The sequence below is a fragment of the Balaenoptera physalus genome, assembly GCF_965194825.1.
Source record: "Balaenoptera physalus genome assembly, chromosome: 2".
Lineage (NCBI taxonomy): Eukaryota > Metazoa > Chordata > Mammalia > Artiodactyla > Balaenopteridae > Balaenoptera > Balaenoptera physalus.
In genome coordinates, this window is record NC_138883.1 from 2,413,451 (window position 1) to 2,436,999 (window position 23,549).

General features: G+C 43.4%; 1 protein-coding gene across 15 annotated transcripts in view; it reads right to left on the minus strand.

The window, feature by feature from the left end:
- Positions 1-21,735, minus strand: part of MARK3 (microtubule affinity regulating kinase 3) — a 107,183-nt gene extending 85,448 nt beyond the window's left edge. For 6 of the 15 annotated variants that reach the window (XM_082450997.1, XM_082451001.1, XM_082450998.1 and 3 more), the window contains exons 1-2: positions 21,077-21,734; positions 2,480-2,671 (exon numbers count right to left, since the gene is read on the minus strand). In XM_082450997.1, coding sequence (XP_082307123.1) covers positions 2,480-2,671; positions 21,077-21,127 — 243 coding nt within the window. In that variant the 5' untranslated portion in view covers positions 21,128-21,734. Of the gene's footprint in view, positions 1-2,479; positions 2,672-21,076 lie in introns of all 15 variants that reach the window. The other 9 variants (XM_082450990.1, XM_082450988.1, XM_082450986.1 and 6 more) reach the window with 3 other exon arrangements.
- Positions 21,736-23,549: the final 1,814 nt, after the last annotated feature.

Sequence of the window (23,549 nt, forward strand, 5' to 3'; positions counted from 1 at the left end):
AGGGAACTGTCACTAAAATTGAGATGAAATGTGAAGAGGCAAATTTTTAGTTACAGTCTTTACTTAAGACTCCAGTTAGCACAGACCAATGCTCCCCAACCTTCTTCAGGTCAGCACACACAGAAAATCGGAATATTTGTAGGGCAAATTGTAGCAAACCCAGGGTGGGTCCTGCTCCAGCAGCCCTCAGCATGGTGGGCTGCAGGCATCAGTACCATGGCACATCTGTAATACCACCTTGGCACACATATCACGAGGCTTTGGTACATGGGAGGCATTTCTTTATAAAGCTTCCTTCAAAAGTAACATTAAATTCATTCAATAAATATTTATTAAGTACCTAATATGTGCCAAACATGATTAAGTACTGACGTCTACCCTATAGACTAGAGGGGGAAGACAGGTAAACAAGCAATTCCAATATAATTGTAATTGTAACAGTAAAACATAATTGTTTATGTAATTGTAATAGTAAAACATGCTATCTAAGGAAAGTATCAGGATTTTTAACATGAATCCCATGCCTGGGGAAAGGGAGTCTGTCAATGACTACTTTCCAGAAGAAGTGACTCCTATACAAAAGGGTGAAGTGTATTTTAGGCAAAGGAATTGCAGGTACAAAGATCCAAATGCAATAAACTATGTCAAAAAAAAAAAAAAAAGGCAGAACAGTTCTGTACTGAATAAGTAGAATGTGAGGAGGGAGTTAGTTTAGTAGCAGTTTCGTTTAAAAAATTATTTATTAATTATTATGGTTATTATTATTATTTTTAAATTTATTTTATTTATTTTTGGCTGTGTTGGGTCTTCGTTTCTGTGCGAGGGCTTTCTCTAGTTGCGGCAAGCGAGGGCCACTCTTCATCGCGGTGTGTGGGCCTCTCACTATCGCGGCCTTTCCTGTTGCAGAGCACAGGCTCCAGACGCGCAGGCTCAGTAGTTGTGGCTCACGGGCCCAGTTGCTCCACAGCATGTGGGATCTTCCCAGACCAGGGCTCGAACCCGTGTCCCCTGCATTGGCAGGCAGATTCTCAACCACTGTGCCACCAGGGAAGCCCAATTATTATTATTATTATTATTTTTGGCTGCGTTGGGTCTTAGTTGCTGCACTAAGACCTTTCTATAGTTGCGGCGAGCAGAGGCTACTCTTCGTTGTGGTGCGCGGGCTTCTCATTGTGGTGGCTTCTCTTGTTGCAGAGCATGGGCTCTAGGTGTGCGGGCTTCAATAGTTGTGGCACGTGGGCTCAGTAGTTGTGGCTTGCGGGCTCTAGAACGCAGGCTCAGTAGCTGTGGAGCACAGGCTTAGTTGCTCCATGGCATGTGGGGTCTTCCCGGACCTGGATCAAACCCGTGTCCCCTGCATTGGCAGGCGGATGCTTAACCACTGCACCACCAGGGAAGTCCCTATTAATTATTTTATTATCTATTTATTTTGGCTGTGCCAGGTCTTAGCTGCGGCAGGCAGGATCTTCACTGCAGCATGTGGGATCCTTTAGTTGCATCATGCGGACTCTTAGTCGCGGCATGCATGCAGGATCTAGTTCCCCGACCGGGGACTGAACCCAGGCCCCCTGCACTGGGAGAGCGGAGCCTTACCCACTGGACCACCAGGGAAGTCCCTAGTAACAGTTGTTTTTTTTTAATTAACTTATTTTTATTATGATTTTTTTTTTTTTTAAATTTTTGGCTGCGTTGGGTCTTCATTGCTGTGCGCGGGCTTTATCTAGTTGCAGTGAGCGGGGGCTACTCTTCATTGTGGTGCACAGGCCTCTAATTGCGGTGGCTTCTCTTGCTGCTGAGCATGGGCTCTAGGCACACGGGCTTCAGCAGTTGTGGTCCGTGGGCTCCACAGCACAGGCTCAGTAGTTGTGGCCCAAGGGCTTAGTTGCTCCACGGCATGTGGTATCTTCCCGAACCAGGAATCGAACCCGTGTCCCCTGCATTGGCAGGCATATTCTCAACCACTGGACCACCAGGAAAGTCCCCCTAGTAGCAGTTTTAATGGAAGTGTTTTTAATAAATATGGCATGTGGTCGAGTAGAAAGCCAATATCACAAAAACTAGGAAAGCAGGTGCCTTCCTGCACAATAACCTGTCAAACATAAGCTATGAGAAAAATATTTGGGGAGATGAAGAAACTTCTTGAGGATAAATCTATAAAAACAGACAACACTATTGATTTTTTCAAGCACCATGAGCTTATAATGAAGTTAAAAATTTTTACTGTGGTGGTATACATTTACCACTGAAAAGAACACTACCTCTTTTTAAATGCAAAAGATTATTCAAACACTCAATATAATCTTTATAACATTTAAAGAAATGAGAAAGCAAAAGAACTCCCACATAATTAATACATAAGCTTCTTGTTCTTAAAAAAATGTTTAATTAGCCCAAATATATACATTCTTTTCCTCTTTCTCTCACATGGAACTAAACAGAGCAAGTGTACTAACAGAAATCAAGCATAATTTGTATTTACCTCTCTGCCTGTAAGGATGTGTCTTGCCAATTTCACTTTTGCAAAATTCCCCTTGCCGATTGTTTTCAACAGTCTGTAGTTTCCGATGTGAGGTTGTTCATCTGCACAGGAAGCTACAGAGTTTCTACACCGTGCTCCAGAGCGCCCAGTGCGAGAGGTAACTTCTTGCCGCCCGTCTCCATGTGACGTGTGCTACAATAAAACATACAACAAACATTAGGAAATGAGAGACCCACAGTACTTGACAAGTTTTAAGAGCCTCTAGTTGAAGAAACAAAACATCACTGCTGGGGCTTCCCTCGTGGCGCAGTGGTTGAGAATCTGCCTGCCAATGCAGGGGACACGGGTTCGAGCCCTGGTCTGGGAAGATCCCACATGCCGTGGAGCAACTAGGCCCATGCGCCACAACTACTGAGACTGCGCGTCTGGAGCCTGTGCTCTGCAACAAGAGAGGCCGCGATAGTGAGAGGCCCACGCACCGCGATGAAGAGTGGCCCCCGCTTGCCGCAACTAGGGAAAGCCCTCGCACAGAAACGAAGACCCAACACAGCCAAAAATAAATAAATAAATTAATTAATTAATTTTAAAAAAACACATCACTGCTTTAATTTTAATCCCAATACATGTGGCACTTTAAAGGGATTTGCCCACCTGATATAAATTTATGAGGAAAACAAGAAAATGCTGAGAAGAGAAATACCAAGTGTTGAAATTCAACTGGCTGTTCAGAAAGAAAGAAGATATTTTCTATATGTGGCTGTAACATAAAATAAGAGAAACAGGACTGCCTTACAGTCGTAAAGAGTTTAACTTTTCCATTGTAAAACAACTATACTCCAATAAAAATTAAAAAAAAAAAGGAACTTGACTTTTTCATATGCTATTAAATGTACCAGCACATATTATCCTTAACACACCCTGTGATGCAGGCAGAACAGCTAATATCACCATTCACCAGATGAGCATACCTTGAGATTTATTCACTGCCACATCACTAGTGAGAAATTCAAAGAGAACCTAGATTCCCAACTTCTTTCTAAACTATGCTGCTAACGATAATTTAAAACAATGTGTTTAAAGAAACAGCCAGACTCTGTAGTCCCTGACAAATATTTGTTGAAGAGATGAATACAGTACTCAATATACTCCATAAAGGTAAAACAAATCATATATGCCTCTAACCATCTTAAATATAAAGGTACGAGAGATACAAATGCCTGATGTGTACAATTCTGTACGTACAAGCAGCCAGCTGCCTAGTGCTTCCTCTTTCCCCTAGTGCCCAAAGGATGCCATGCCCCACTGCCTACTTTTCATGGCTGCTAACTCCTTCCTGCTCAAGGAAGGCCTCTCACTCTCACAACACTCTACAAAGACACTTTCAACCTCTTTCACTCTTTTCTCTTTTCCAACTTTTTGTCCAGGAAAATGTCCCTTGTTTCTCATGCTCTCTCTCTCTCTACGTATAGATCACAACAAGCCTGATTCTAGGTGATAAACATAAGAAACTATACTTTGTAACACACTCATATCAAGGAAAAAGGAAAAACAAGTATTTTACAGTAAAAGCTTAAGAATTTGTGCCATCAACTGAAGTCCTCAAAAGATGTCCTTTTCAGAATGTCCACGTTAATTTCTATCTACTTTTTCGTATTCCACTAAGTAAATCTCTGTCTCTCATGTACCAGGTTTTGGGATAGGTTCTCTTCTGTTTTATTCAATTATCACATAATACTGCATTGCAAACAACAATTTCTATGTTTTTTACTGTAAATGTATATTTTAGGTTAAATAGACTTTTTACAAACTGGTTACAAATCTAAGCAACTTTGTTCCTATAACAAAAAGATTCTAATTTCCAAATTATAAAATAGCCTATTATAGGGTCTCCGCTGGTGATTCAGTGGTTAAGAATCCACCTGCCAATGCGGGGGACACGGGTTCGAGCCCTGGTCCGGGAAGATCCCACATGCCACGGAGCAACTAAGCCCATGTGCCACAACTACTGAGCCTGCGCTCTAGACCCCATGAGCCACAACTACTGAGCCTGCGTGCCACAACTACTGAAGGCCATGCGCCTAGAGCCTGTGCTCCACAACAAGAGAAGCCACCGCAATGAGAAGCCCGCACGCCACAACAAAGAACAGCCCCCACTCGCTCCAACTAGAGAAAGCCTGCGCAGAGCAACAAACACCCAATGCAGTCAAAAATAAATAAAATAAATAAATTTTAAAAAGATTATTTAAAAAATAGCCTATTATAAACGAGGACTTGATTAAAGAAAAAACTAAAATAACAACTAAGTTATTACACTAAGGCTTTACACAAAATAGGTATATTGTAATGCAAATTTTTGTAGATCAGCTGGAGTACAGTTTTTAAAAAATTTTGGTAACCATTATGTTTATTTCCAAACTAGATGTAAGTTTCATAAAAACAGGGACAGTAATTTATTGTTCCTCAGATCTTAGCAGTTGGCATAGAACAGGTACTTAATAAATATTGGGATGACTAAATAAATGATATCAAAATACTGATCACTGTAACATTCACATGGTTAAATTATGGGAAATTTTTATCTCCCAAATTTCTTTCTTCTATTCATTCATTCAAATATTTATCAAATGATAATGTATAATAGATTTTTAAAAATAAATTTATTTTATTTTATTTTATTATTTTTATTTTTGGCTGCATTGGGTCTTTGTTGCTGCACGCGGGCTTTTCTCTGGTTGCAGCAAGTGGCGGCTACTCTTCGTTGTGCTGCACAGGCTTCTCATTGCAGTGGCTTCTCTTGTTGCGGAGCACAGGCTTTAGGCACGTGGGCTCCAGTAGTTGTGGCACACGGGCTCAGTAGTTGTGGTGCACAGGCTTAGTCGCTCCGCAGCGTGTGGGATCTTCCCGGACCAGGGCTCAAACCCGTGTCCCCTGCACTGGCAGGCAGATTCTTAACCACTGCGCCACCAGGGAAGCCCTGTATAATAGATGTTATATAAATATGAGCTGGGCACTGTTTTGAGTGTTAGAAACAGCAGTGCATAAAACAAAGTCCCTGTTCCCACGAGGTATACGTCAAGTGGTTTTACTATTTATGCAATGAAAATATAGTTTTTAAAATTATACTGCTATCCAAAATTTTGGTCAAAAAAGCTTTTTAAATGCAAACATACACTTTCTAATTTATATGTTTTATAAATTCAGCCCTTCATGTATTAAGTTTTATAGAGTGAGGTACAGTTAAACAGACAAAATATTAACTTTTATGCAAATCAACTGTCTTCTGCACGTAAAATAGAAATATCAGAAACTTAAAATTCAAAGGCATCTAGTTTATACCTTTGCATACTCTCCGATCTACTTAGAATAAAAACTAATTCCTTAGCACTACATCCACTAGCATGTAACCTGCAGGAGAACACAGAGATCTTTGTCTGTTTTGTTCCTTATCAGATATTCCCTGAAATTGGAACAGTGCCTGGCACATAGTAGCTGTGCAATACATTGTTGTTGAGTGAATGTTAAATGAATTCAAGGCCCTCTGTGATGTAATCCATTCCTCCTCTCCCGCTACATCATCCACTATTCTTTAGCATGATCCTCCCTCAGTTTGAGCGCCCTTTCTTCTCTTCAAACCTAAGAAAATCCTACTCATTCCCTTATGTTTGAGTCATTTGTCACCATCTTTATGAAGCCTTCCATGACTCTCCCTGCATCCCATCAGAATTTCTTTTCCTCTGGGCTCTGGATGTACTCTGCTTGTATCTATCTCTATTTGGCTACTTTGTTGTAGACAATTATCCACCACAATACACTGACTTCCCAGAGAAACTTACTCCCCTCACTTGAGGTTCCCAATAGCCATGTGCCTAAGATTGGCCAGTGAGATATGAGTGAAAGTGACATGTAATTTCCATGCTGAAGCATTTATTGCCAGTGCTTGACTCCAGCCCTGTGGTCTCTCCTGAACCCAGAGCACTGTCCAAAGATGGAGGGTCACAGGACCAAATGGCCTGGAAATGGAGATCACTCTCCATGGAGTCAATGAAGTTGACAGTTTTTTTAAACTGTGTTAAGACACTAAGATTTTGGTCATGTATGTTACCACAGCATAACCTAGCTTAACCTAATACACCCTTATGCAAATAATCATAATACAAACCCAAAAGAAACCCGTACTTCCCCGTAAGAGTGTAAACTCATATAACAGATTGAAATATCTGATGTTTGTTAAATTCCAACAGTTATTGAACTTAGTATATTTAGTTTGATACATAAAGTCCTGAAATTTTAAAATCTACTGTGTTTAACTAAAAAATTCTCTCAAACAGAAGCAAATTAAATTGCCTTTTCTTGGCCTTCATTTTATTTTTCCCATGCATCCATCAGTGGCCCTAAAGAAGAAAAAATTTCCTAGTATTCTAAAAAATAATTTTGAATTCTTGTACTATTAGCCGATTACTTCATGCATGAATTTTTTTTTTCTTCCTAAGGTGACAATAAACAACCTGAGGACCAAAAAAAAAAAAGTTACATAATAGTAGCCACTTTTTGTGGCAGCACTAAACACACAACAGGCACTCAGAGCTGTTTAATTTAATCTCAAAGATTAAAGGAGTCCAGGGACTTCCCTGGTGGCGCAGTGGTTAAAAATCCACCTGACAATGCAGGGGACACAGGTTTGAGCCCTGGTCCAGGAATATCCCACATGCCGCGGAGCAACTAAGCCCGTGTGCCACAACTACTGAAGCTGGTGCGCCTAGAGCCCGTGCTCCGTAACAAGAGAAGCCACCGCAATGAGAAGGCTGTGCACTGCAACAAAGAGTAGCCCCTGCTTGCCGCAACTAGAGAAAGCCTGTGCACAACAACAAAGACCGAACGCAGCCAAAAAAAAAAAGAAAAAAAGATTAAAGGAGTCCTGATCCTTCTCCTTCTCCTCAAGGAATTGAGCTGAACCACTATATCCACCATGAAAACTAGAATATGGGCAGTGCTACTAAAAATCAGGCAGAATCAAGTCAAAGAGAGAACACTGTTAACAAACCCATAAAGTGTTCATTTTCAAACTAAAACTTCCGTTTATTGCAACACATTTAAGTTGCCAGGTAATATTAAGGAATGGAGCAAATACTGTAGGTATCTACTCCATATCCATTCCTCCCTTCTTCATTTCTAAGAGAAGCCAGATGTGTGTTTGGGGAGGCAATATGGCCAGTGAAATTCCTGTTTTCCCAAACTTCCCTGTAGCTGGAGGTAGCTTATGGCTTAGTTCTGGTCAGTTCTCATTAGGGAAAGTCTACTGGGGGGTCCTTGGAAAACTTTTTGTTTCTCATAAAGGGAGACAGGTACACTAGCACAGCCCCTTCCTCCCTTCTCCTCCCTTGAATGCAACCGTAACAACTAGAGCTATGTAAGTTACCCTGCAGCCGTTAAGGTCTCAAATGTGAGAGAAAAGACAAAAATATTTTTAAACACCACCAGCTCCAATATTACTGAACTGCTGAACCAAAGCTAGAAGCTGTCCAGACTTCTTTTGTGAGAAAAATAAACCCTTATTTGGTTAAGCCATCATATAAGGTTTAGTTACTTTCAACCAAAGCACTACTAAATTGTTACAGGGGCCATATCAATACTAATGTAAGAGGCAGTAAGAAAAGTGAATGGGGAATGCACTCCATTTTATGTTATATATATTAGTTCTTCTTTAAAAATGTGTCTATATATTTGTGTGTGTGTGTGTGTGTGTGTGTGTGTGTGTGTGTATATATATATATATATAAAGCAGAAACTAACACACCACTGTAAAGCAATTATACTCCAAAAAAGATGTTAAAAAAAAAATGTGTCTATATAAGAGCCATAGAACTACAAAAAGGTATCACCTCACACCGGTCAGAATGGGTATCATCAAAAAATCTACAAACAATAAATGCTGGAGAGGGTGTGGAGAAGAGGGAACCCTCTTGCACTGTTGGTGGGAATGTAAATTGGTACAGCCACTATGGAGAACGGTATGGAGGTTCCCTAGAAAACTAAAAACAGAGCTACTATATGATCCAGCAATCCTAATCCTGTGCATATATCCAGAGAAAACCACAACTGGGAAAGATTCCTGTACCCCAATGTTCATTGCAGAGCTGTTTACAATAGCCAGGACGTGGAAGCAACCTAAATGTCCATTGACAGAGGAATGGATAAAGAAGATGTGGTATATATATATACCACATAGGACTTCCCTGGTGGCGCAGTGGTCAAGAATCCGCCTGCCAATGCAAGGGACACGGCTTCTACCCCTGGTCCAGGAAGATCCCACATGCTGCGGAGCAGTGAAGTCCATGCGCCACAACTACTGACCCTGTGCTCTAGAGCTCACGAGCCACAACTACTGAGCCCACACACCGCAACTATTGAAGGCTACGCGCCTAGAACCGGTGCTCCGCAACAAGAGAAGCCACTGCAGTGAGAAGCCCGTGCACCGCAACAAAGAGTAGCCCTCACTCGCCGCAACTAGAGAAAGCCCGCGCACAGCAATGAAGACCCAATGCAGCCAAAAATAAATAAATAAGACAGATAAATTTTTTAAAAAACCCAAAAAACTCGGAGAGAAAAAAGTGTCGTTATCTGTAGATGATATGATCTAACTGCAAACCAAAAGAATTGGAAATACCACTAGAACTCAAGAGAGAGCCTGGCAAGGTGCAAGACCAACCTATAACCACAGTTCTCTACACCAGTAGTAACGTACCACAAAATTTAACTAAAAATAAGTATTTATAATAGCAATAAAAACTAGAAAGTAGGTAGAAAGTAACTTAATTAAGAATATATAAGAGCTCTCTGGAGAAAGCTTTAAATTTTTAATAAAAGACATAAAAGATACTCTGAATAAATGGGAATTCTACACTCTTAGATAGATAATATTATACAATCTACCCAAATTAATCAATAAGTTCAATGCAATATCAATTAAAATTTCCAGCCAGTAATTTATGAGTAATCTTAAACTTACTCTAAAGTGTACATGGACGAATATTTCACGGCTGCCAGGTCAGCCTTGAAAAAGAAGTTAAAAAAAAAAAAAGTTCAGAAATGAAAAGTGATCAAGGTTAAAACCAGTAACAAGACGTATCTCTTTCATTGCACCCTCTAAAAGCATGCACTGAGAGGGACACAACATCTTTTCTGTGGCATTCTTGCCAAAAATATATAACCTTAATCTAATTTTGAGAAAACATCAGACAAACTTAAATTGTGGGATCTTCGATTGGAACTTAGAACAGAAAAAGAACCCTGGAGAAAAACTGGTGACAATTCAAATTAGTTCTGCAGTCATCATTAACGGTATCGGACCAATGTTAACTTTCTGGTTTTCATAACTGCACCATGGTTATCTAAGTGTTAACATCAGGAGAACCTGAGTGAAAAGTATACATGAACTCTGTACTAATCCTGCAATTTTAAGTCTAAAATTATTTTAAAACAAAAAATTCAATAGATACATATAAAGGTACGTAGATTACATATATTACAAAGCCATGGTAATTTTTAAAGAAAAGAAAACCTGTAGGGTATCGGCACAACAGAAAAACAGACCAATGCAGCAAAATACAAAGCTAAAAGACATGAATGTATGGGAACATAAGATACAATGAAAGCAGTCCTATAAACCAATGGGGAAAGGATGGACCATTGAGTGGATAGCAGTAGGAAAACTGGTTCACTGTATCAGTCTATAGAGGAAAATAAAACTAGATCCCTACCTAAGTCCATACACAAAAGGCAGGCTCCCTTTTAATCTAGAGGGATTAAAAAACCTACATGTGAAAGGTAAAATGATAAAAGGTTAATGTGAAATGTGAGAGAATATATCCTTGTGAGCCAGGCATTTAAGCAAAACTTCAAAAGCACAAACATAAGGCAAACGTTGGTTACACCAAAATTAAGAATTTCTGTCCAATAAGGGTCTTATAGAAAGATGACAGAAGATACATGCAATGTCTAAAACCTACATCAGATTAATATCTAGAAAATCAAGGAACACCTAAGAATCTACAAGAAAAAAACAACAACCAAATAGAAAAAGGGACAAAGGAAAAGCAGCAATTTACAGAAGGCCCCCAGAGCCAAGGAATATATAGACATACTAAAAACCATAGAGAAACGCAAGTTAATAATGAAGTAGCACATTAAACTACTTTAGTAGGCTGGCAAAAAAAATTAGAAAGCTGGATAATTCTAAATGTTGGAGGAACCAAGGAGACAAAAACCCCTGTGCACTACTGGCGGGAGTGTGGGCTGACAGAGCCATCCAGAAGAGCAACCTGGCACTATCTGACATTTCCTGTGACCCAGGAGGTCCACTCCTAGCTACACATCCCCAAGAAATTCTTACACAGCTCCACAAGGGTACATGTACGAAGATATTCATTGCTGCATTGCATGGTGGGGGGGGGGTGAGGCGGCAAGTAGTCTACCTCAGCAAGTAGGTAAAATGTGGTAGACTCATACCACAGAGTGCTATGCAGCAGTTAGAAGCAACAGATTCGACGCATAGATGAGACTATGCAGTATTTACACAAAGTATGAAACATACAGTTCTAAGAACACATACATGTACACGCATGACAATATGTTAAAATGTTAGAACAGTAACCTGTTGGAAGGATAAGGAAAATGACATATAGGAATTAACAGGAATAAATAAGCAAGAGAACAGCCTCACACTGTTCAGATCAAAGATACGACTTTTGCAGCTGAGTTTATGAAAATGTTTCCAAAAATATGAATAATAGGGAAGGGGAACTATTATTGTTCATATGCATAAATTCAAATTGGTTTCACTTGTAATAAAGCACTTATTACTGGCATAGCAAGTGAGCTATCATAATAATGAAATAAACTGAAAAATAATTTACTTGACCAATCCTCAGAAGAATAAGGCACAAATAAATTGTGGCTAAAGAAAACTTTGACTTGGTAGCTTTCGACCAGTTAATTATATGCTAAGCACTTACTAAGTAGCAGGCACTATAAGGGGATAAAAGAAATAGAAAAGTATGGTGTCAAACTTTTAACACTCATAATCTAGCTGGGGAGCTAACACGGGGAACAGTAACTGAAACAAGGGGCAATCTCCGCCCCATGAGAAAATCAGAGAGTGAATACTCCAAGCTCCATCCAATAGATTTGTGAGCTATGCATGAAATTTTCAATTTTCTAGTAGCAACATTAAAAAAACATAAAAAGGGCTTCCCTGGTGGTGCAGTGGTTAAGAATCCGCCTGCCAATGCAGGGGACACGGGTTCGAGCCCTGGTCCGGGAAGATCCCACATGCCGCGGAGCAACTAAGCTTGTGCGCCACAACTACTGAGCCTGCGCTCTAGAGCCCGCGAGCCACAACTACTGAGCCCATGTGCCACAACTACTGAAGCCGGCGCGCCTAGAGCCCATGCTCTGCAACAAGAGAAGCCACTGCAGTAAGAAGCCCGTGCACCGCAACGAAGAGTAGCCCCTGCTCGCCACAACTAGAGAAAAGCCCGCGCGCAGCAACGAAGACCCAACGCAGCCAAAAATAAAATTAAAAATAACATAAACTTTTTAAAAAACATGAAAATAGGTTAATTTTAATAATAGTTTATTTAACCCAATATATTCCCAAATGTTTCAACACATAATATAAAAAGAGTAAGATTTACATTCCTTTTTTCATACTGTCTTTGAAATCTAGTATATATTTTATACTCACAGGACATCTTAATTCAGACTAGCCACATTTCAAGTGCTCAGTAGCCACATGTGCTGGACAATGCAGCTCTAAGCACTCAGAGGGTATGATCACATTTGGGTGAGATGAAGGAAAAAAAGGGATGGAGTCTTCGATGGGACAAGTAGTAGAGTTCTAATGAAAGATGAAGGCCATTTCAAGCCAGGCACCAGCACAAGGAAAGCTTAAAAAGCTTGGGGGATTGGGGGGGGGGGGGGGGGTGGAACCTCCCTTAACCTGCAAGTCTAGCCAGTTTCATCTCTCACAACTCTAACACTGAAAAAAAAAAAATGGCTTTAGTTCCTTGACATCATGATTGCTGGCAGTTTCTTATCTTTATGTTCTTGACTAGGCTGGTACTTCTCTGTCTTGCATCCCCTTGCTTAGCTTAGTTAATTCCTACACTAAAGTACTTGACAATGAGCTCCCTGAGGGTAAGAATTATCTCATCTCTGTATTCTTAGTACACAGGACCTGGCAACCAGCAACTGTGAAACTGCTAGATGAATAGACAGCCAAGGAGAATTGTTTGGCTGTAATGTTATATGTCGATTATATCAATTAAAGTTTTATTTATTAAAATTTTTTAAATGAAGCATAGACAAGTAATTAACTTGCCCATAGTTAAGTGACTTGTATTTGAAGACCGGTTTCAAATGCAAGCCTCTAACTCCAAATCCCAATTTCTCTTATGTTCTGTCAATCTTACTTTTTGGCTCCTCATCTGGTCAACTATTCCTCAGAAGTGTCTTCAGAATCTCTCCCTCAACCACAGTCCTAGGCTCCCACTTTATCTCTCACTTCCAAGCCCAGACTCTTTCCATCAAGCCTCCCTTTAAGAAAGCTATCTGAGGTTTTAAGAAAGGAGAAAGAAGATGAATTCATTGGAACTACAGAGGGAAGAGGCTGAAGATACAGGACACGAGAGATGAGAGAAATGACAACATAGAGATGAGAGATGAATAGACCAGTAAACAAACCACTAATGATGGCTAACATTTATCTATCACTTATCATGAGTCAGGCACCATTCTAAATGCTTTACACATATTGTCTCATTTAATCACTAATTCGACCAATATTTATTTACTCTTCACCTGTAATAAATGACCAGCATGTTCTAGGTATTTGAAATAGTATCAATAAACAAAACAAATATTCTTGCTCTCAGGAAGCTTTCAGTATACCAGAGGAAACTGACAAAATACAATAAACATAAGAAATATGTAAATTATATAATATGTTAAAGGTAACAATGCAATGGAAAAATAAAACTAGATCAGGATTAGGGAGGCTGGGAGGGCCATAGATGGTCAGAGTAAGACTCACTGAGCTGATGTTCGAAAAGAGTAGAAGGTGAGACGGCCATGTGGCTATCTGGAAGAAAAGTGTTCAAAGAGAAGAGCCAATGTCAAGGCACTGAGGTTGGAGTGTCCCTGGTGTGTTCAAAGAACAGCAAGAAGACACCTGGGTCTATGAATGTAGTGGGTGCGGAGAGGTAGGAGATGAGGACAAAGAGGTAAGGGAGGCCACAGCATGGAAGGCCTTATTCTTATAACAGCCCTATGAGGTCATTACTACTACCAATCCCACTTTATAGATGAGGTAACTGGGGCATGAAGAAGTTAAATAACTTGTCCAAGGTCACACAAAAAATGCTAGGTCAGATTATAAACCCAAAGAGTTACTATTATACTGGTTGGAAAACATGAGCCCAAAGTCTTTGACATACCTCCCATTACAAGGAAAGGTCTATGTCCCTTCCACTTGAATCGGGGTGCCCATGACTGCTCTAACATTTTAAGAATAAATGGCAGAAGTGATACTATGTGACTTCTGAGGCTGGGTCATAAAAGGCAAGCAGCTTCTGTCTTGTTTGCTGAAACGCCGAGCCGCCTCATGGGTCTGATCACACTGGAGTCTCCATGCTGGAGAGGCCCAGGTAGCCACTCTGGCCAAGTCCCAGCTGAGCCCAGCCTTTTAACAATACCTGCCAAGGTGCCAGATCTGTGAGTGAAGAAGCGGTCTTAGGATGTGGATCTTCCAGCCCAGCTACTCAAATCCCCCAGCCTTTCGTTATTCCCCCAAACTGAAGTCCCAGCCATAAACCATTCCCGTCTGAATTCCTCACACAAAATCTGTGAGTAGAATGAAACACTTGTTGTTTTACAATACTAAGTTGTGGACTGGCTAGTTCCACAGCAGTAATAAGTAGGACAACTATACAATAAGCAGGATATAAATGTTAAGCACCTGACCTAAATTAACAGAAATGGAAAAAGCAACTAGAATACCTTACCATGGTATGTAGAAGGTTCTTTATCATTGAATATCTTTAATGTCTAGAAGGCAATCTTCTTTTAAGAAAAGAAAATGTAAGTTCCTTTAATCCATTCCACTAGTAAAGCTAACATGTGCCTATAAATACCAAGGCAGGCCTAAGGTAGGCAAGGGCTACACAAGGGAAGGAAGACAAGGAAAGAGGTGGAGACAGTATGTGAATAGAATGCCATCAAAAATACCTCAAGTGCCTTGAACAACAAAAGCTGCTTGCCCAGCTTAAATTATTCTTCTGGACAAAGAATGGCAAGGCTAAGGGCAAAAGGCTGTGCTAGGAAATGGTTCTACGTCTGCTCCTCTCCAAGACCCTCATTCTAGTCTGCTACTGTACTCAATGAAGTCATAAAGGTACTGACTACATAAAGAATGGGGTTATATAAAATTCTGGAATAAAACCTTTGGTTCAGCTTACTTGAACTTCATGTTAAATTCTTCCAATACAGATTTCCATGTAAAATGTCCATAATACAAACCCCACAATATTTCAACTCCACCCCCAAGCAACACCTAACTATTAGCAAGAAATACAAACAAAACATCTCAAGCTTTATTCAAGCTTCAACTCTGAACACCAAGATCCCAGGTAACCCACAGAAACAATGCCTTATCTAGTCTGCATAAGACTGTATAAGACTAACCATGGCCAAGCAGCTCAGGTGACTAAAGTGCAGTGCTAAAAACTCTAGCTTGAAAGTTGGACTCCCCCTCAAAAAGTCATTTTCTTCCAGTGCCGACTTCTGCCCTCTCAATTACTGTTCAGGCAGGTGCCATGTGGGTCAGCACAAACCCCTTATTACTACTTGCAGACCAACTCCAAGCACATTTTTTAAATTCCTACATAAAACAACATTAAAGCTGGGAGATTCCCAAGGAAGAGATTTGTTTTCTCCTTGTTCATTCTGAAAGTTCAAAATGGATGTGAGACAAGTGAATTTCTGCTTTAGTCCTCCCAATGGTGATCAGAAGGGGCTGTACTCCCTGACTCTTACTTCCAGCTTGGAAACAAATTCCAGGGATAAAATTTGACTATGGGGACTTCCCTGGTGGTCCAGTGGCTAAGACTCCGTGCTCCCAACGCAGGGGGCTCGGGTTCAATTCCCTGGTCAGGGAACTAGATCTCACATGTCGCAACTAAAAGATCCCGCGTGCCGCAACTAAGACCCGGCACAGATGAAAAAAAAATTGGCTACGTTTCAGAATCCAGAACAATCCTCTCTGAAATTAAAAATAACAGGGACTATTGGGACTTCCCTGGTGGTTCAGTGGTTAAGAATCCGCCTGCCAACGCAGGGGACACGGGTTGAAGCCCTGGTCGAGGAAGATCCCACATGCCGCAGAGCAACTAAGCCTGTGCGCCACAACTACTGAGCCTGTGCTCTAGAGCCCACGAGCCACAACTACTGAGCCCACGAGCCCCAGCTACTGAAGCCCGTGCATCTAGAGCCCATGCTCCGCAACAAGAGAAGCCACTGCAATGAGAAGCCCGTGCACCACAACGAAGAGTAGCCCCTGCTTGCCGCAACTAGAGAAAGCCTGCGCGCAGCAAGGAAGACCCAGTGCAGTCACACACACACAAAAAAAAACCTCAAGGAAACTGAAAATGTTATTGAAACCATTGAAATCTCTTTTCTTTAGTCACAATACAATCTAAAGGAACACTGTTTAGTCAGCAAGTCTTCACTGAATACTAAGATAGCAATTCTTTAAAGTGTGGTTCCTGGACCTGCAGCATCAACATCACCTGGTAACTTGCTAGAAATGTAAACTCTAGGGCCCCGAAGGTAGAATCAAGGTCTGGGGGTGAGGCCCAGCAATCAGTGCTTTCATAAGCCCTCCAGGTGATTGTGTTGTTTGTTCCAGTTTGAGAGTTTACAGACTAGTTTCACAGAGCTCAGGGTGCTTTGTTCTGCAGGGACTGGGAAGTCCTAAGGCAGGGGAGTGATATGGTTCCTAGGTATATCCTCTACGGCGCCTAGCACAGTGTCATACACATAGCAGGCACTCAGATCTTAACAGGTTAACAGTCTCATACAACCAACAGCTGGCTAGACAATAACACCATCAGTTTATTTATTTCACAGAGATAAGGAATTCTGATGACTGTCTGCATTAACTAATAATAAGTAAGTACATGGTGTGCACACACACCAGGAGCTGTTAAATTGGCAAAGCCCTCCAGGACCTCTGGTACTTTTGGCAAATAACCCAGGCTTACTTACAAAGTGTCATACGCTTTGAAATGTAAGTGAAAAATACATTTCTAATTTTACCAGTACACAAACAGGATTTGTCCATGACCTCTATACAAGTCAACTGTAGAACATAAACTAAAATGCAAACTTTTTTGTTGCCTTTAAAAAAAAGCATCTTGGGGGACTTCCCTGATGGTCCAGTGGTAGATAATCCGCCTTGCAATGCAGGGGACGCCGGTTTGATCCCTGGTCGGGAAACTAGGATCCCACATGCGGCGGGGCAGCTGGGCTCCGCACCACAACTACTGAGTTCACACGCCTCAACGAGAGAGCCCGCGTGCCGCAAACTACAGAGCCCACGCGCTCTGGAGCCCAAGCACCAAAACTAGAGAAGAGAAAACCCGCACGCCACAACTACAAAGAAGCCCGCCCACCACAACGAAGAGCCCGCGCACCACAAGGAAAAATCTCGCATGCCACAGCTAAGACCCAACTCAGCCAAAAAAAAAAAAAAAAAAAAACATCTTGGGGACTTCCCTGGTGGTCCACTGGCTAAGGCTCCGCGCTCCCAATGCCCGGGTTCAATCCCTGGTCAGGGAACTAGATCCCACATGCATGCTGCAACTAAGAGTTCGCATGCCACAACTAAGGACCCCGCAAGCCACAACTAAGACCCGGTGCAACTAAATAAATAAATTTTTTTTTTTTTTAAAAAGACTCATCTGTGAAGGATTTAAAAAATAAATTTAAAAAAGCATCTTATTTCACATATTAGCCATCTATAATACATGGAAACAACATTTATTCTAATTTGAACAAAGTGTTTTTTAAAAAAAGACAACTGAGGAAACGAGCACTGACTGGATATTTGATATTAAAAAATTATGATAAAGGGACTAAGGTTACATTTTTTAAAGAAGCTTTATCTCTTCTAAAACCTTTGGAGATGAAATGATATGATGTATTGAGCTTGCTTCTTGGGGAGAGAACAAATAAAAGAAGTCTGGTCATTGAGCTGTTGAGTACATGGGGGGGCTAACTATATACCAGGGTTTCCCAACCCTGGCACTCTTGACATTTTGGGCCAAATATTTCTTTGTTGAGGGCCAGGGGGCACTGTCCTATGTACTGTAAAATGTTTAGTTGCATTTCTGGTCAGTAGCAACGCTCTTCAGTTGTGACAACCAACAGTGTCTCCAGACATTGTCAAATGTCCACTTGGGCGGGGGGGGGGGGGGGGGGGCGGGCAGCAAAATTGTCCCCAGTTGAGAACCATTGATAAATACTTATTAAATTCTCTTTACTTGTTTGAAATTTTCCATAGCAAAACATTTTTAAAAGTCTAATTTTAATTATACTCTGTGTATTGGTACAACTACATCTCCCTGGTTGAATAATTAGTACATAGCTTTTGAGAAACAGCCTGCTACACAAAAAAGCAGAGAGAATTGAGATGGAGACCTGAGGTCTAGTACAGGCTCTGCTGCTAAACAGTGAATAGTCACAAGCAGCTCCTGTCACCTCTCTGAACCTCAACATCCTCATTAGGTCTGACTGTTTGACTAGTCCTTTTGAGTTTTAAAATGATTTGATAACAGTTTATCTTTTTATACACCTATCAGCTAAAGGTGAATACTCACATCTGGAAATCAAACAAATGAAAAGAGAGTAGTGTACTAGCATGAAGATAATATTCTTCTTGCAAATTATCTGCCTTTTATTACTCCTGATCTATAAGCAAAATTCTTACCACAATTATATTTACTTAAAATTTAAATGAGATTCCTAGGGTAAGCAAAATGGAGAGTCTTTTTACAAAATATAAAGACAAAGCTATTTGTCATATCAGCCAAAATGTCCATCAACTGGTGAATGGATTAAAAAAAACTGGTACATCCAAACAATGAACTACTTACTACTCAGCAATAAAAAGGAATGAACTATTGATACACACACAAACATGAATAAAACTCAAAAGCATTATGCCAAGTGAAAGATGCTACACGCAAGATTATATGCTCTTTGACTCCATTTAAATAACGTTCTAGAAAAGGTAAAACTACAGAGACAGATAACAGATCAGTAGTTGCCAGGGGCTGGGGGAAGGGAGAGGGAATTGACTGTAAAGAGACACAAGGGACCTTCTTAGGCAATGGAAACGTCCTCTAACTTGACCGTGATAGTGATTCCGTGATTATACATTTGTCAAAACTCACCAAACTGTACACTTAAAAAGAGTGAATGTTCTATCTCAATACACCCAACTTTAACAAAAGAGCTGCCCAACAGACTGAGAACTCCCATTCATTCTTGAACCCTCATCACTCGATTGGCAGGAGGTCTAACACTTAGCAGTTCAGTAGTGGTAGGTAAATAATATGGTATATGCCAGATGTGTAACACTGCCACAAGGGCACCACACTGTAAAAGATACACAACTACTTCCAAAACATGTCATTACCGGAGTTAAAAACAGGGCATGGTGAATTAATGCAATGATGTGCTACAAACCTCTATTTTAGCACTGTCAAAAATTCCATTTTAAATACATTCCATGAGAATAAAGGCATACTCCATACCCTACATTGTTTTTAAAGTTAGTAATTCCTAACAACACAGAAAGACTACACCATAATTCAACAAATTCAACAGAGAACAAGGTAAAGACCCATTTGGTGTAAATCCTTCATTATCACAAACCTGCTATGATTGTTTCTGGCTTCAGTTTATTCAGTAAGTATGGAGCTCCTGCTCTGGTTCAATGTAAGACTTTGCAATGGAAGTCAGTGATCAAAGCTAATCAACTCACTTTTTTGCTTGCTCCGCCCTACAGGGTAGTCGAAGAACAACAAAATGATGAAGAATTAGGTTCTTCAAAGGATCTATGAGAAAATGAGTTCACTGACTCACCTAGTGTAGATTTTCTACTACTTTTTATGCAACTTTCTAATCCATCTCAGGTGAAGGAACATACACCACCGTACTACTTATTTACCAGGTTAAAGAGCATTAAATACCACACCTTAATATACTGAAGGGATACTTTAGACCAAGGTTTACACAAACAGATTAAATCACCTGACAGCTATCCAGCAAACAAGTGGCATTTTAAAGATTAAAATGAAGGCATTTGATACCACTAGGCCACAAGGTCTCAGGACGTTATTGAAAGCATGAAAACAGGCAGAGCCAGGAAGCTTTTCCTAAGTGATCGCATTTTCTTGCCAGGAATTACCTCATAACACTTATAATAAAAGGCCAGTGAAGTTTCTTTATGAGTTATTTTTTAGATATTTTTGCTCTTAACAGAAGATAACTCCCAGGTAGCTTGGAACAGTCCTGAAGCCAGTGCTAGAGAAGAGTTCAGAATGCACCTGGACAGAGTCAACATTTCTCCAATGGAATTTCTACTACAAGTTGTCAGGCCCTAAAAAACTGCTTGCTGTTCCTGGCCTTTTGAAAAGGTTTACGTGAACAAAATCAAAGGTTCCTTTTACAGAATCATAGAATGTGAGTGCCAGAATGGACCTAGGAGCTCATCTAAGCCAACTTCTTTTGGGGAAAGAGGAAAGCTAAGCCCAGAGTGGGTGGCCCTCCGCTAGGCAGTGCGTGGCAGGGCTGCTGACTACACCTCCTCCTCTGAAATGTGCTTAACCAGCTCCTTCACAACAGATTCGTATGGAAACGAGGCTACTCCTCGACAAAGTCTTAGCTCTCTCCAAGAACTTCTGAATAGCTTCGGAGTTGCGTCGAAGGGGGCCGAGAAGGTTCCTCAGTGCGCACCTAGTTTTAGTGACTGTCACTTAGTTTAGTGACTGTCACTAAATTTAGTTCGAGACAACTTAAAAAACGAGGCATAACGGACAGTCCACTCGATCCAATCAATTGCGTTTAATCAACACCACGAACGTGTTTTTAACCCGACAGCCCCTCGAAGCTGCCTACCTAATTTAAAAGGCGAGTTCAGTGGAAATAAGCCCTGTACGCTGCGGGGACCCGACACACGCTCGGAGAGCCCACCGCGCGGCCACCGGCCTCTCAGGACACCGGCCGGCCACGCTGCAGCCCTCAGGCTTCGCTACGAAGCGAGCCCCCGGCGTAATCGCGGATGCACTTCCCCGGCCCGCGCGCTCGGGAAACGGGCCGCCGAGGCCGCCTCCCGGGGCCCACGGCCGTCCACCGGGCCCAGAGCGCCGCGGCCTGGGGACCCGCCGGCGGCGAGGCGAGGCGAGGCGAGGGCTGCGGCCGCGCTCCCGGGGACGGCGCGCGCAGACCCGGCCCGGGGCAGTCGCCTAGGTTACTCACGTTCTCAGTGTCCCGTTCATTCACCGTCGGCAGCGGGGTCCTAGTGGACATTTTACTTCACTTCACTTCTGCACAACGCGAGGGTGAAACAAAACAGCGCGGCCCCGGGGGCCGGAGAAGCGGCGTCGAGGGCCCGGCGGTTCCGGAGCGGCGCCGCGGCAGGGCGGCTCCCCTCCCCCACGGCCGTCTAGATCCCGGGCCGGGCCCGGGCCGTCCCCCGGCGGGTCGCGGGGCTCATGCTCCCCCGGCCCCGGCGGCCGCGCCGAGGAGCCCCGCGGGCGGCGGTGGCGGGGCCGGGCCGGCGGCGGCGGGCTGCGGGTCGGCCCACTGGCGTCCCCGGGCCTCCGGGCGCCCCGCGAGCCCGGACCCCCTCGCCTCCTCCTCCGCCCCCGCCCGTCGCGCCGCGGATTTCAGCGCCGGAGCCTCCACACAGCGCCGCCGGCGGCCCCTGAAGAAGAGGAGGATGTGGAGGAGGTGAAGTGCAAGACAGGTCCCCGCGGGCTGCGGGCGCCGACCATGGAGGGGGCTGCGGAGGCGGCGCCTGCACCCGGCTGTTCTTCTCCCTCCGGCTCGCTTTCCGCCTCAGCCTCCGCCCGGTGGCCGCCGACACCGCCGCCCCCGGCACCTCCGAGCCTCACAGACCCAAGATGGCCGCCCCTCGGCTTCCTTTGCTGCCTCCGGATGCCGGAAGTGACGGCACCGCCACCTCCCGGAGTCCGGCCAATCAGCGCGGCCCGAGGAAGCTGGCCCGGCTGCTGTTGCTAGGGGCGACTCGGCCTGGTCTGGGGCCGAGGGGGCGGAACCCAAGGCTGGGCAGGGCTGGCGGGTGCCGGCGGGCAGCCGGGGCAGCGGGTTCCCAGCGTCCAGAGCACGCGGCACCCGCGAAAGAGCCGGCAAAAGGCCCTGGGCGGCGGCCTGAGCTTGACTGCTGGATTGATACTTATAGTGTTGATCGAGCGCCTGCTGTATGCAAAAGCTGAGGTAGCGCCCCTCAAAAGCTGGGACCGCGCTGCCCCAAATCGAGATATGACAGTAACTATAGGGCCGGGGCTGTGGGGAGGAGCCGAGTTCCTGCATCGTTAACGGTGACCCGGGAGCCGAGGACTCAAATCACCCTTCCTGCCTCCGGCTCTGAGCAGCCGGGGCTGGGCTCAGCATCCCGAAGGCGGCAGACGCGTCCTGCCTTCAAGGAGCTCGCGGTCAGGAGGGAGAGGGACCCGGACCCAGCTAAAAGCCTTTGGGAAGGAAGAGTGCTAGAAGGGGGCGGGGAGCCCTAGAAGCCTCCTGGGACCACCGCCTAAATGCTTGTAGGGGATTTACAACCAGACTCCTCATCCCCGGGTCGGACGCTCAGTGGACGGATGCTCCACCTTGGGGCGGAGCTCGGTGGACGCTTGCAGACTGGGACGTTGGAAATGGAACCTCCCCTAGAAGCCTTCCTTGCTCTCGAGCCTCTGAATGTTTCCCGTGGACCTGCCTAGAGCCTGGCCAGCGTTGGATGGAATGCTTTGGTGCAGGGTTCTGAGGAGGAAGAGCGGAATGGGCTGGAGTAACATGAACTGTTACTGAGAGTCTACCTTGTGGGTTCATTACATTTGTTACCTCATTTAAGCCTCAGAGTAACCCTACAAGATGGGCAGACAAACCTTGTGATCCCAAGTCTAAACAGGTTACAGTGATTTGACCAAAGTACCCAAGTTGGTTAGCCGCAAAGCTGGGATTTGAACCCATATCCTAAAACTTCCATAATAGATAAGCCTTTGTAGTGGGTATGTCTTGCTTTTCTTTTTCTATTTTTAATGTTTTCTCCTTTGGTCCCCCAGGATGTGACTCCTCTTGCTATGTCTGGGACATTTCCTGCTCCGTGAGACATATACGTCTTTAATCACCAGAATCATTCCCAGAGAGGACAGATGCTCACAGCGTAAGAACATGCGAGGGCTAAGATGCAGTCAGGGCTTTCATCTCTCCCTGTCAGGAAAGTGTTCACTGGGCCAAGGACAGCCCTGTTTAAAATGCCCTTCTCTTTCTCCCTCTTTGGCCAAGCAGAGATGGTTGAATTCTTGTTAGTTACACATGTGTTTCACACAGTTCAAGTGAAATGTGGGTGAGCACAAAATTGTGGGAGTCCCTGTAGGGACACTTAGCCCAACTTGGGGAGTTGGGTCAAGGAAGCTTCCTGGAAGAGTGGTGGTTATGCTGAGTCTAGAAGCATGAGTCGAGTTAGCTAGGTGAGGATGGGTGGAAAGGGATGCTAAGCAGGATGGCCTGTACAGATGAGGAACAACATGGTGGGTTTAGGTCAATGTCAAGAGATGAGAGGTGAGACTGGAGGGGTAGGCAGGGGCCAGGCCAGGTTTAGACACAGCATGGCACTCCTGACGACAGGAATGTCAACTAGGTCAGCTGGGAAAACACCCAGAGGACCCACAAAAGGGTTTCAGCCTTGGGCAGGAGCTGAGAGAAAGGGTTT